Source organism: Desmodus rotundus, chromosome 2 (assembly GCF_022682495.2).
Source record: "Desmodus rotundus isolate HL8 chromosome 2, HLdesRot8A.1, whole genome shotgun sequence".
In the NCBI taxonomy this organism is placed as follows: Eukaryota; Metazoa; Chordata; class Mammalia; order Chiroptera; family Phyllostomidae; genus Desmodus; species Desmodus rotundus.
The window spans coordinates 125,687,310-125,702,556 of NC_071388.1; the positions used below are offsets into that span (position 1 = coordinate 125,687,310).

The window sequence follows — 15,247 nt, forward strand, 5'->3', positions numbered from 1 at the left end:
CACCATTCTCCTTTTGCTCTCTGTGACCTTGGCTGCTCCAAGTACTCGTATAAGGGGGATTGTACAGTATTTTTCTTTTAGTGATCAGCTTATTTCACCCAGCCGAACATTCTCAAGGTTTATCCATATTGTAGCTATGTCAGAATTTCCTTCCTTTTTAAGGTCAAACAGTATTTTGTTGTATTATATACTGCATTCTACTTACCCATTCATCTGTTGATGGACGCTGGGTTGCTTCCACATTGTAGCCATTGTGGATAATGGGTGTGCATATGGCTCTTTGAGAGCCCGTTTCAGTTGTTCTGAGTATATTGTCTACAAGTGGAATGGCTAGATCACATGGTAGTTGATTTTTTTTTTTTTTCCTGAGGAACCTCCAAACTTTTCTAAAGTGGTTGCACCATTTTACATTCCCACCAACAGTACATAAGGGTTCCAATTTCTCCACATCCTTGTCAACGCTCCTTATTTTCTGGGTTTTTTATTTGTTTGTTTGAGAGTAGCCATCTTAATGGGGGTGAGGTGCTCTTGTTGTGGTTGTAGTTTGCATTTCCTTAATAATTACTGATGCTTGAGCATCTTTTCATGTGCTAATAAAAAACAACTTTTTTAATCCTCACCTGAGGATATGTTTATTGATTTTTAGAGGGGGGGGAGAGAGAGAAACCTCAGTGTGAGAGAGAAACATCCACCGGAAGCCTCAGATCAGTTGCCTCCCATACACACCCTAGCGGGGATTGAACCCTCAACCTTTCGGTGTATGGGGGTGATGCTCCAACCAATTGAGCTACCCAATCAGAGCACCTTTTTTGTCTTTTGAGTTTTATTTTTTGTACCCTTGAATTAAAACGGCAGCCTTTCTAAATTTGTTTGTTTTTGTTAAGGGGTTGCAAGAGCATTTTATAGACCACAAGCTTTAATGATCTTATGTCATCTTTAGGAAACTTGAGCAGATGGAATAGATTTAAGACTTTATCCCGGGCAAGGTACAGGGGAAGAGCTGAGTAGGACAAACTCCGGCTTCCCCTCCACCGTTCACTGAAAGGGGTGGTGGCTAATTTCAGAGGGCGTGCACCCGGCAGGCTCTTGGCTGCCATCTCTTTTTCATTCTCTCCCCCAGTTTGTGTGCAGTTGCCCTTTGACGAATAGTGGCTAACACCTCCCTGGGGCTGCCATGCAGGAGGAGAATGGCTCCATTATGAGGCTGAATGAATGCTTTTTCCGTAGTTTTTCTTGTAGGACTCAAGGGCCTCTTCTCTGTGTCATAAAAGTGACAGGGACAGCTTTTGGGGGATAGAGGCCAAACCGGTATAGCTTTAGGCATGTGGCCCTGGATTCTATGGGTTGTCCTTCTCCTACACCTTTACTTCCCTTGCCTCTGTAAGACCAAGTCTGACCTTTTTTTTTTTTTTTTGGACAGATGCCCCATGGCCTCCCCAGGGAATCATGGGAACCATCTGAGCTAAGACAGTTAAAATGCCTCTTGGAAATTAAAAGCACAGATGATTGGGTGTGTGATGCTCCTCATTAGCAGGCTGCTGGCAAATTGATTCTGTGGCATTTATCGTGGCTTAGGTTGCCAGTGGCCCATCTTCTCATTTCCTTCTCCAGAGGAGGAAGGCCTGGGGCCATGAGTGAACCCACTCTCCCGTGAGCAGTCATCAGAAGCACCTGGCGTACCCCGAGGAGAAAGCTCTTCATTCAGTTTAATTTTCAAAAGTTTTCTTCCCCTTCCCTTGGATAGAATATAGCAGAATCCAACCGTGCTCCCTGACTGACAAGCTGAGCTGATTTCATGCCTTCCTGAGATTTGGCGTGTCGGGGCAGGCCGCCAAGGTAAAGGTGGAGGGTAGTACATCCCCACTCCAGCCCTTCTCTACCTGGGAAGGCCTGGGAGAACGGTCCAGCTGGCAGGTGGCGGTGACTATTTGTGACTTTGTTCTCTTCCTCTGGAACAGCCACCCTACTCCCACTTGTCTGAAGGAAGGATGTAGGTAAGATGAGAGAAAAGTGAGATTCGGGGGAAGATAAACTGACAGGATGTGGGACAGACTAGCAGTATAAAGACATGAGGGATCATATATACTTAATAATGGAGCCTGCATGTTTTCTTTCCGAACTCTTAACTATTCTTTCTCTTCCTGAGGTGTGGAACGGTTCTCCATTAGCCTATTCCAATCTCTATTTATGCAGGTGATTGAGATTTTCTTTTTGTTCATTTGAATTCAGTTCGGTGAGCACTTATTGCACAGCTATTATATTCATTGATTGTCAACAATTACTGAGAACTCATTTTCTTGGTGCCATGCTAAGCATTCATTATCTTAGGAGAATAATGTAGGAGGAAGAGTGGATGCAGGCAATTGAACCAAGAGAGTGAAGATAATTCCCCTGGGGAGACAACTAGGAACTCTTTTTTTAGTGTTAATTTGAAAATAACTTTGAAGCTCTGTCCTTCTAAAAACTTTCCACTTTATCATAGCATGTTAATAGGTACTCTAAAAGAGTTAGAGGAGAATTTCTCTAATATGGCCGTTTTGACTGGAAGTATTGACTTAGGGGGCCTCATATCTGACTTCAGCTTGTGTTTCTGATGCTTTCTAAACTATGTTTTTGGGGAAAGTTACCTACCCTCTTTGTGTCTTAGGTTCTTCCTTTGTAAAATAATATTTTAATTTTGTTTGTTTATTTTAAAGGGATCCTACCTTGAGGATTCCTGACTGTATATGGGAACATACTTAGAGTAGAGCCTGGCAGATAGATGAAACTCAATAAACCTAACTGATACTTCTATGTTTTCTTCTTTTTTTTTTAAGATTTTATTTATTTTTAAAGAGAGGGACAAAGAGAAAAAGGGAAACATTGATGTGTGAGAGACCATCAATCAGTTGCCTCTCACAGACTCCCTACCTGGGACCTGGTCGGCAATGCAGGCGTGTGCCCTGACCCAGACTCGAACTCATGACCTTTTGGTTTGCAAGAGGTCACTCGATCCACTGAGCCACAGTAATCAGGGCACTTCTTTGTTTTTTTATGTTGTTATGTTTTTAGGACACTTGGGTGTTACTTGCCTAGGACACTTTTTGTGGAACCTTGAGTTTATTTTAGAATTAGAATCAACTTATGGTTTTTATTCAGCAATCTAATTTAATTTTAGATCCCTTGACTTCTGGTAATGTAGAAATGCAGCTATTTCCCTTGGCTTCTTTTCTCAGATAGGACACTTCTGTTTGATTCGGATTGTGAGCTGGATATGTGAAACAGCTGAATTGTTAATGTAAATTATTAGATTTTTTTAAAGAGATGTTTCATTATTAGAGATGTTTCTTTTTTTAAGATTATTTATTTATTTTTAGAGAAGGGAAGGGAGGGAGAAAGAGGGGGAGAGAAATATCAATGTGTGGTTACTCTCACATGCCCCCCCCCCCACTGGGGACCCAGGCATGTGCCCTGACTGGGAATGGAACCCACAACCCTTTGGTTCACAGGCCAGTGCTCAATCTACTGAGCCATGCCAGTGAGGGCCAGAGATGTTTTCTTAAGCCAATTCCATTCTAGTATTTTTAAAACCTGGACAACATCTATGGCTTTATGGTGCTGTTTTTTGTCATCTTTTTTTTTTTTTCTCTTTTGATTTCTTGAAACTTTCCTTTTTCGTTCAACTTGTATCGTATACCAGGTTTCTCTTGCAATTGCAAAAATGATTGAGCGAGACATCTTCATTTGATGTGTTTACTTGTTCAACAGGTGTACCAGTGACTTTTATTCTTTTCTTAATCCTTATTGAAAAAACCCGTTCTTATTTCCATCTACGTTTAACTTCAGAACTTTAACAGATATAAAAAAAGAATGTGAAATAAAATTTAGTCAGTCACCAGTTGAATGGAGGCTAGCCTTGGGACATGGCCTCCTCCTTCATTTTTCTGTCTCCCGGGGTCTCAGTGTGCCAGCTTTCACTGAATTGTGGGATTATAAACTTCTACTTGTACCCTCACCAATTTGTAGTCTACTTATCATTTCTGGTACATTCCAGGAAGTAAAGCCGTTTCCCCTCATGTTATCCCCACAGATGCCTGTTATGCAATGCTGTATTAGGGACCGGACGCAGCGGTAAAAGCCCAGTCCTTGCCTTGTTGGGTGGCAGATGGTAGGAGAAGAATGAAACCTTATGCAGCTCCACTGCAGGCCCAACACCTCAAATACACAGTGTCATCTAAACCTCTCCCCAGCTCTGAGTAGGAGAAAGTCAGTCAGAGCACCCGGAGGGGTTAAGCTGATGCGTGCTTCTGCACTTCTCATTGCTGTTGCTCCTTCCTGTCAAAGGAGAACTGAACTCAGCTCAGCTAGGTGATTTGTCGCCGCTGACTTTGCTTTCAGTGCTGTGCTCAAATCCACCTGTGTTTAAAACTTTGCTCTCATTTTTGCTAGTTTCCATGAATCTGTCTTTACTAGTTTTCAAATACAGTTTTGATCTTGTACTCCCACCCCCCAAAATAATCAGTACCTCGCAATTCTTCTGAGAATACAACTCATGAAAACTCGGTGCTCAGTCATTTCGAGCAGTGGGAGTGAACGAATTAGGCCGCCATGCATTTCCAGATCATCGGGCAGTTCATTTTCTGTATCTGTTTTTGTGAGCCAGGTAACTACTCCCGTTACGGAGACAAGGCCTGGGAAGTAATTACTCTGTCATTGTTTCAGGTATATTAACTTAGCCCTCTGCAGATCCTTTTACTGCGTTCAGCTTTTATGAAATTTAGAATGATTGTTTTACCCCTATTGATACTATATTGATAAATGACGCTGATATATTTGACACTCAGACATTTTTCTGTTTACACAATTATTCTAGGAACTAGAAACCACCATACCTTTCAAGACCTCTTAAATTGTTTGTGCTGTTTTTTTAAAGCACTTCCATTACCATTGCATGTATAGTTGCCCTGAAATAATCAAATTGCCCAGTGACTGGTTGCTAGACCTTCGGAAGTGTGCAGGCTGTTGCTTCAAATGCCAGTTTGGCCTGGGTGAGTGAGTATGCGTGCATGTGTGAGTGACTCCTTCATGAAGGAGCAAACGAAGCAAGTTCCTACCTTACTCGGCGATCTGCTTCTTCAGTGTCATGAACAACAGGCATAAGGTCTTTGCCTCTTGCTGGTCTCCCTTGGCAATATGTAAAACTAATATTGGCTGAGCATGCTATTAACCTTGAGTTTAAATTCAGCGTACTTAGTCTCTTGATTAATGTCAAGTTTAATGCCCAATAGCAAAGGTTGAAGGCTTAACTGTTTGTGAACGCGAGCATGAAATGAAATCCTAATAACCAGCACAGTGATTTGGATTTATGGGCTGTATTGGCTGCTAAAGATAACTTGGAAATTGTGTTGCACAGACTAATTTGTCAAAGTGGGCAGCGATAAAGAACTGACTATTTAGATTGCAGGAGAAACCTGAATGAAAAAAACATAACGAACATTTTGGGACAAGTCAAGAGTATTTGAAAAATGTCACTAGACTGTTGCCTGAGAACACTAACACACACCTTTTAAATGTTGAGCTGTTTCAGTAGGAAATTCCCTTTCTGCGAGATAACATTTCTTGGCAGTAAAAGAGTGGGGAGAGACTTATGATCATGTTCTTTTCCCTGTTTGAGTTAGCCTTTATTTGTATCTTATTCATCTCTGTGTTTTTGTTGCTCTTATTACCTGAATTCTGAGACATCCTTAGAAAAAGGATTAAAGAAAAGAGTCCCGAGTTTACACAACAGTCAGCTTAACTGATCTCTCTCAATTCTCTCCCCGCAACCTCTGTCCTCTCCCAAGTATGTCTTCACCATGATACCCTCCTTGTCCGTAAGTTTCAGGTAGTGCAACATTTATATGGAGACTTTTTGCGCTGGCCTCCACCTTACAAATTGGAAAGGATGGGATTTGCCAAAGCCCAAACCAACACCCCCTTGCTCCTTGGAGTACAGCTGCCAGACAGAGGCTTCAATGCATTCATCTCCAATTTGTTTTTCTTTAACAAACTTTTAAATATTGTCTCTTGTAATTTCTATTGCATGCCAGTAAGATAGTTGTAAAAACGTTTTATGTTTTAAATTTAACATGGGAACTTTATTAGGGCAAATTTCAAACACATATGAAAGGGAGGTGTGTGACGAGCCCCCTTGTGCTCACGACTCAGATTAACAGTGGTCATTTCATGGGCGATCTCATTTCACCAAGAACCTCCGCCCTCTGTTATTTTGAAGCAGATTCCAAATATCATATCATGTGTGAACGTTTCAATATGTGGCTTTAAAAGAGACTCCTCTAAAATATGTAACTACTCCCATTATAACTATCAATATCATTTTGTATAAAAATAATGCAGTCCTTTAATATAAAAAGTATCAGGTTAATATTCACATTTTCTAGGCTGTCTTATGAATTTAAGTTTATTTGAATTAGGTTTCAAGTAAGGACCATGAATTACAATTGGTGGTGTCTCTAAAGTCTCTTTAATTTTAGGTTCCCTTCCACCCCACCACAACCGTGACTTTTTGTTGAAAAAATTTCTTTATTTGCCTTAGAGAATTTGTTACACTCTGCGTTTACTATATCCCCGTGGTGTTGGAGAACCTGGTTCCCGGCCCCTTGTATTTCCTGCGGGTTGATGTTTAGATCCGAGGCTCGATCAGACACAGGCTTAGTATTTTTTTGCAAGACTGCTTCATGGATGATACACTTGGCACATCAATGCCTGCTTGTCTCTTTTTTTGTGATGTTAGCTGCTGCTGCTGGTGATCAGTGTGTGGGTTCATCAGTTCATTAGGGGTTCCTTCTCAATCTACCAGGAATAGTTCTGTGAAGAGAAAATACTCCTCCTCTGGTATTTGGTTACCCTGAGGGATAGTTCCTGTGGAAATCTTTATACGTGTCTCTCTTGTTCGCCTAGCATCTTCCACTGTGAACTGTAATTGGTTTGTTTGTTTACTTGTGTGCTTATTGGTTTTTATCATTATTATGAAGTCATTGATTGAAACATATTTGACATGTTCACTCTATTCCAGTATTTTCTTACTGGGCCCCTTCTTTGGCTAGAGCGAGCTAATTTGTATTATTTTCTGAGTCCTTTTGACATGACTTTGATAGTTTGTAATAGTTTTTTGTTTGTTTTTTGCTACCTGGTATGTCAGGCTCTTCCAGGTCCATCTTACACAATTTCTGCGCAAATCTGGAAACAGCCATTCCTCTAAGGACCCCTGGTCCTGCTTTGGGAAATAACACTCAGAGACCACGGTCTGCATGCCGGGGACCTGTGTGTAATGCTGCTGGGTGTTTTTGGGTACGAGGACAAAACAACCAACAGGAAGACAGACATTCCTCATTAAGGTTATGTTTTGTAGGGGGAGACAGACAAGTTAAAAAGTAATATATATATTTTTAGATGGTAGTAGGTACCATGGAGAAAAATAAAACAGGAGAGGGGGGTGAAGAAATGCTCACGAGGAGTGATGATGTCCGTTCTGGATAGAAAGGTCAGGACTTGCGCACCGAGAAAGGAGAGGATGGCGTTTGGATACCAGGCGGGGGAGAGCGAAAGGTGTGGGAGTCTGGCAGAGGGGTTCATTTAGCAGAAGCCCTGGGATGACCATCAGCACCAGCGTGGAGAACGAGTACACGGAGAATAACCTCCAGAGAGAGTTGTCTGTTTCGTTCACAGGTATAATGGCTCCTGGCACACATGTTTGTTGAACAAATGATTCTACTTACAACCTTTTATAAATAAGTGGTAGCTTTTTGTTTGTTCCGAGTAGTAGCCTCTCCCAGCCTTCACCTTTCTAATTTTGAAAAAACGCTTTGTAAGATGTGTAATATTAAAATCTGCTAAAACATTAATTTTGAGCCATGAAGCAGGGGCATTTGAGCACTTATTAACAATTTTAATATAATGTTCTTTAATGTTATATTTATAAGGGAGTACAAGGGTTCACGTTGGATCATTAGAATGGAATGAGCCAATTATATTGGAAGGCACAGCTTTCTTCCTCAACTTTTATTCTCATTGCCACTCAGCTTTATTTGCCTGGATTTATGACTCAGGCAATGTTGCACATCAACACAAAAAGGAACTGTATCCCTGGTCTCTACCATGTAACTACCTCTATAAATTGGGTGATTTTGACTATGGAAGCATCCGTAGTGTGGACACGCGCTCAATGGGGGCCCGTTTTGCCTCTGTGCGGCAGGAACTGTACCCAGTGAGAGCTGGTACAGGAAGCGTTTCTGTGCATTGTCTGTGTGGTTGACTACACAGGAATTCATTTGCTGCCTCTCCTGGGTAAAGGAAAATGGACAGTTCTCCGACAACCATTTGGAATGGATTTTTAAAAGCAGCATCTTCTCATTAGAGCCCTGCTGGTTTTGTGTCATGTTGAAAACTTACTGCAGCTTCTCTCAAGTTCTGCCCCTTCCCTAACAGCCTGAGCAGAACTGTCAAGGATCTCTGCCGCCCTTGGCTCTGTCTTGCACTTGGCAGGTTCGTACTTTCTGTTCATAACATTGCCTCCTTCGGTCGGGGGCAGCAGTACGGTATGATGGAGAACACACGACCTGATTGCCTGTCTGGGTCCATCTCCCACCTGCGTGGTCTAGAGCGTTCCCTTCAGTTTTCAGTTGGTTTCTTCTCACTGAGGTCAAGGCCAAGCATGCCTTCCTTCTAACAAAATGATGGGAATGGATAAGTGCCACGTAAATGGAAAAGAGAATCATCATCACACATGTCTTTCGTGCTCAAGTGATGTTTTTGATTTATTTATTAACTCCTCAGCACATAATGATCGAGTCCCTGTCGCCTCCCAGGCACTGCTCTCAGGGCTGAGGATAAAGCGCTGAACAGGCAAATTGAAGCTGACATTCAGGTGGGGCAGCACACCATAGTAAACCAGTACATGAAGAAATTTTCACGAGTGGTGGGTGCCCCCAGGAAAAATAGAGTAAGGATTTAGTGTGGCCAGGTGAGTAGGTCAGGGAACGCTTCTCTGAGGAAAAGTTAGAGCATACTGTGTAAATAAGGGAGTGATGCATGGACTCTGTGGAAGGAATAGAAAGTGCAGATGCCCTGAGGTATAGGGTTACTAGGCAATATGGAGGATACTCAGTGATACTTAATTTTCAGGCAAACAATGGTTTTTGTAAAGATTTTATTTATTTATTCATTCATTTATTTATTTATTTTTAAAAGTACTTTATTAATTTTTAGAGGGGAAGGGAAGGAGAAAGAGAGGGAGAGAAACACCAATGTGTGGTTGCCTCTCCCGTGCCCCCTTCTGGGGAGCTGGCCTGCAACCCAGGCATGTGCCCTGACTGGGAATCGAACTGGTAGCCCTTTGGTTCGCAGCCCACACTCAATCCATTGAGCTATACCAGCCAGGTCTATTTATTTATTTTTAGAGAGAAGGGAGGGAGAAAGGGAGAGAAACATTAATGTGCAAGAGATGCATCTATCAGTTGCCTCTCGCATGCCCCCAACTGCGGACCTGGCCCACAACCCAAGCATGTGCTCTGACTGGGAATCGAACCGGCGACCCTTTGGTTTGGAGGCCGGCACTCAACCCACTGAGCCACACCAGCCAGAGCAAACAATGGCTTTTTAAAATTGTAAGTGTGTGACATAGTTATACTAAAAAAAATCATTTATATGACATTCTGATTTAACTGGGTGTTTTTTTGGTTTTTTTCTTCACTCATACATGCCCACCTAAACCTGGCAACCGTTCTGAGGTAGAAATGTTGTGCTTGATGTGCAGGATGTTGGATGAGAGCTGTAAACAGGGAGCTGCTATTACAGCTTACAATACGCCAAGCAGCGGGAACACAGTAAACCCATTTTGAAGGGTTTTATACAGAAGATTTAGGCACTGACCCTCTAACATTGAAGACTGGACTGTGCTTGTGGGACTGTAGGAACCAAATGTCAGGTTTCTGTGGGTATCGAGTGGTGATAAGAGCTGTGCTCTGGGGCAGCACCGGGTTTCAGGGCTCAGCTGTGGGTGCTCCGGGTGCCGGCGGTTTCATCTGGCATGACTGGCGGCCTTTCCCAGAGGGTTATTGGAAGACCGATGAAATAATGTGTGCACAGTGCTTAGCCTAGTGTCAGGCTCCATATAGTGTGCCTTTTGTTCTTTTCCATTTCTCCTCCCCCTCCCATACACATCCGTTTCTAACAAGCACTTTGGCCAAAATATTAATCACCTCAGTTGTCTGGTACACAGGACTGGTCTAGAGAGCTGAGCCATTTACTTGTGTAGTTATCTTTTACCATTTCACTGCCCTTTTGAAACTTCAGAAAGGGAAGTGGGCCAGGGGTGGAGTGGGGTTGAGAAGCCTTTTTTTAAAAAGGAAAAAAACATATACCTTAATGAGTAACTTCATTTGTTACGTCATCATAATAACAAATTTGTGTATATATGTGTGTATTTGCATATATATGCATCATCAGTTTATCAAATGAATAGATGTAGAGTCAACTGTACCTGTTTGGTATATAACCACCTAGCCTGGCCAGATGAGCTGTAAAGTGATCTTTTGCAGATCTTATAGAATTATAGAATTATTAAGAGGCCACCTGAGCCAGTTCCTTCATTTTGTACATGAGAAAACTTGAAAGCCAAATGGTTTCAGGTTATATTCCTAGTTTGTAGAGTTGTGCATAGAATCCAATTCCAGTCCTCTTTTCCACTCTCTCGTCCTTGGCTAAGCTTGGCCTCTGAGGTGGCTCTAACGTGTACTCTTCAGGGGAGCGACAGATCTCAGGTGTCACCCAGCCCTTCTGGTCACTATTGAGCTCACCTCGCAAGTTTCCAACCCCTCTCAGCCTTGATTTCTTCACATGTAACCTGACGATGGCACCTGTGTTCCAGGGTACCTCAGGAACTAACTGATATAATGTATGCAAGCTTATTTGGGTTTTTTTCCAGAGACCCTGACATATTGTGAATCTTTAGTAAATGATTGGGTGCTTATGTAAATAACTCCTTTAGAAAATATTAATGTAAAAATCATTGTAAAAAATCATAATATGCAGATTAGTATAAAGAAAAAAATGAAAAGCACCCATAACATCATCCTCCAGAGATAATCTCAAACTTTTTCTTATGCATTTTCTCATGTAGTGTCGATTGCACTTTACTATCTGAAAACTACAGCATGCATTTCTGTAGCAGGGATCCATTAGAGTAAAACACTTAACATTAATCAAGGGAGAAGGAGCCGTGACAGAGCCTGACCATTATTCTTTCAAAAGAATTGAACGTTACTATGAAGAGTTATCCTGAGTACATGCATGTATATGTTAAATCTCCTCTAGTTTTTGCTGCCATTTCATTACTTTTTTTTTTTTTTAAGAATAATGAATTGTCCATTCCACAGACCTTGAAAGTGTGACCTACTTGAGCTCTGTTTAGGGACTTTGATTCACATTGCTCGTGATTAAGCTACAAAACCTCCCAAGATCAAAGAATTTTAAATCTTTGGGAGGAGGGATGTCAAATATCAAATTAGTTAATTTTATATTCCTCATTGAAAAAAGTGATTTACAAGGCTCTGACAGTGGAATGCGCATAATTCTCCAAAGGGCTAGCCTGGCTGGTCTTTTTCTGGTTTTGCTGCCTCTTCATTTTGTTGCCTGAGGCCAGTGTACTAAAAAGATTAGTTTCCTTGGAAGAAGCTTTGCCTTCAAATCCAAGGTTATTAGAGTAATAGTTCTGCTCTTCTATTGATTCGTGTGTGTGTTGCCATGAACTGGGACAGTTTTCAAGTCTTGGACTAACTGGTGATTTGTGGACTATGTTAAGGATGTGCAGTCCCTACACTGGCAGAGGGCTTGGGTGCACAGGGCTGCCAGCTCGCAGCAGTCAGGCGGGGGCGGGGAGGCAGTGGGAGCGCCCAGTGCCACAGCCGCGTGTGCCTGCACCGAGGGCGGATAACCGAAGCCTGTCCCAGGGAGAGCACCAAGGGTCAGAGTTGGGAAAGGGTGGCCACGGCATTGGGTGAAGGAAGGCAGCAGCTACAGGTTGACATAGGACACAGGGGTTCTGAGACCCAGGAGCCCCAGGAGCGGGGAGGAGATGATGAGAATGATTGGGAATCGAAGAGTGTGTGTAGGAGAAAGGCAGTGGGCTCACTCCCATCTCCTGATTTCCTGGTAGGATGCTGTGCTGGAGGGTAAAGTTTCTTACAGGAGCCTGACTAGATCAGACAGAAAACAGGGATTAGGAGGCTGATTTATTAGCTCGAGCAGGACTTTCCCTGAGTATAATTGATGACTCTTATTTAGGAAAAGGTTGCTCATTTCACAACGTGGAATTACTACCAGTGCTGGCCTTTTTCCAATCCTGGTAATCCTCTGAGGTTTCAGAAAGAAATGCTCCCCCCGCCCCACCCCACCCCCTGGAGAAATTAGTTTGTGTTCAATTTAATTATCTTCTTAACCAGTTATCCTGTCACTGTGTACAAAAACAACCACCTTAAAAACTCACCTTCCTCACTCCGTGTCAGGATGCTCATAGTTGGTTTTTTCTCCATTACGAGTGAACGTGTGACAGTAAGATTTCTTGCTAAAAGCTAAAATAGACTGACTCCATTTTCCATGCTTTCGGGAATGCCCTTGAAGTCTTAGAAAGCATTATCCCGTCATTTAGAGTAACAAGAACTGAGATAAATGATCAGTTTCAAAGAGGAATTAAAGCCTTGAGTATTCTATAGGGAAGTCATATTTCAGAAGATCACCTTGGACTATTTTCATCAGAGTGAGTTTTGGAAGATTCTTCTTAGGATGGAAGAGTGAGGAGGAAATGTCCTTTCCTTTAACAGTGTCCCATCTCACTAATGTCTCTCCTTTTGCTTGATTTTCTTTATTCATAGTCTTGTTTCATCTTTCTCTATCATGCTATTCACAAGGGAATTTTTCATCCTGACGTTGCTGTGAAGTGCGAGGTTGACCGCAAATGTACCCTGCTTGCTCACCCTCGTCCTTCTGTGTGGGGTTGAGGGTCTCAGTGAGGTCTGCAATCTATTTGAAGCCTTCACATTATAAATATATGCTGTATAGCAGTGTTTTGTTGAGTCCGTTTACAAAAATTTAATTTGTGCTAAATAACTCAGTTTGGCCCAGCAGTGGAAGCTGCACAGGGTTGTGCTGCTGCTGGGACTCACTGGGCTTCGTCCTCTTGCTTCTTTTCTGTTGGTTTTCCCTCATTTTTCTCATTGTGGGGCTCCAGATATTGCCTTTCATGGTGATATTGCTGTGAGGTCTCAGTAATTAGGATGGGCATCCAAGGCAAGTTAGTATTTTCTTTTGTGATGAGTAAAAACCATTTCAGCTTTCCTCACGGGGAGTCCTTTTGAGCCTCTGAAGTTATTCACAAATATGGTAAAGTCTAATTTTACTCCACAAGAAGAAAAAGAGAATATTGCGCTTTTCCTACCCAGGGACTCCACCCTCCCTCCGGCTTTGCTGCCCTCTGCTTAATCGCTTTCTGCTCATTTGCAGGCAGCTGGCTGAATGCAATCCCAGCAGTTATTTTGGTCTTAGTAAAAATCACCTTGCTTTAAGCACAGTTTCTAGGTGAGTAGAACTACTGTTTCTTTGAAAATTCGCCCTCAGCTGGAAGACAGACCATTTTGTTTGACTCTGCATTACTGACCCAGGAGGCTGTGGGTCACACGCGGGCCTGATTTCTCAGTGCCCTTCCAAGTCATCCCTCACCCCCTTGCTTTGTGGATTTCTGTAGGTCCTCCTGGCCATAGAAAAAATTATCTCAATGGCTATTTAGTACCCATCTTTAATAATCGCGTCGTATGTTAGTAAATGGGTGATGCGCTGTCTGAGAATTGTATGGCCAGTTTTGACAATGAGGTGAGACATCAATGTTACTCGATGCATTTTTAAATTTTTTCTTTACTAGAAATTGTGAGTTTGCCTAATATTCTTTGGTAACCTTTGTTGAAGTGATTCCTATAAAACCTGGCACGTTTCCTTTCTCCGTCTTCCTCCCCGCAACTCGCCAAAGCCTTGTGCGTTGACAGAACAATCAGTCTTCCAGAATGGTTCTCACAGAATCACTGAGGTTCTTTTTCTTTTTCCTTTCATCTCTTATCTCTAGTAGTTTTTATCATCTTGGTCCTTAGTGTGAAGTGAACAACAGGAAAATGAGGGAAAGCCCAGATCAATTAGCCTTAAACGTCAGTTCATTCCTAATTCTGAGATAAATGACGGATTTGTGTGACCCAAATGCCAGACATTCCACAGCACAACACGTAAGGAATCCTTCCTGTCCTACTAAAGTCACAGAGGCACCTCTCCCTTCTCACTCCCCTGAGGGGATGTTCAGGTCTTTTAACTTTCTGCCGTAAGACCCCTCCCTCTCCTGGTGTAGAAATAGGAGTCAGTCACTGTAGAGTATTTTGAAGGAGAGATATAAAATGTAATCATATGCTCCTTTGGACCTTTGCTGATTATTGTTTCATCTGAGAGGACACCTGTCTCTGCATCCCTAGCTAAAGTCTGGGACTCTGACTAACAATAAGAACACACTTAAGTGTAGTGCTCATGGTGTGTCAGGAACTGTGCTCAGAGCTTTGTGTACACAGTAATGCATTTACAGGTGAGCCAGTGTTGTTAGTGTGTCTGATTTATATTTTTCAGGTTGAAAATTGGTGTCCTCATTTACCTTGGAGAGCAAAAAATCCCTATGAAGAAGCTGATCATAATTCATTAGTAAGTGATTTTGGAAACCTCGTATTAGTCTTTCGATTTGGGCCTGCTGCCAGTTGATGCATGTGGAATCTTCTAGAAATGCCCATTGTAATCTGAAATAGTGGTATACTGAAGAACTTCTATCCTCAGCCCTGTGGAAATCTCAGTGACCAAATCAGTCAACCAGTTAGCACATATATTTATTGAGCAATTCTCCGAGGGTCCTTGAGTGACAGGCTACTGATATGAATAAGACCTTGTGCCGGATGTGGAGGCACTCAGGTCTGATGAGGGTGATGGCTGTAAATAGTGACCATACCTGTGTAAATGGTAGGATACAGACCCATGGAAATTAATGAGGAAGTCTCAGCCTGCAGGGATGGGCAGATATTGTAAAGGGATGACATTGGAGTTGAATTTATGATGATGAGTGAGTTTATACTGGGTCAAGGAGGTAAGGGTGTAAGCTGTGAGGGGAGAAGGTGAATGTATAAGAGCTCGGCAT

General features: G+C 42.3%; 1 protein-coding gene across 9 annotated transcripts in view; it reads left to right on the top strand.

Annotated features, from left to right (window-relative positions):
• Window positions 1–15,247, top strand: part of MGAT5 (alpha-1,6-mannosylglycoprotein 6-beta-N-acetylglucosaminyltransferase) — a 335,766-nt gene that overhangs the window by 187,955 nt on the left and 132,564 nt on the right. For all 9 annotated transcript variants that reach the window (XM_053918609.2, XM_053918606.2, XM_053918607.2 and 6 more), the window contains one exon: window positions 14,692–14,763. In XM_053918609.2, the coding sequence (XP_053774584.1) occupies window positions 14,692–14,763 (72 nt within the window). The remainder of the gene's footprint in view (window positions 1–14,691; window positions 14,764–15,247) is intronic.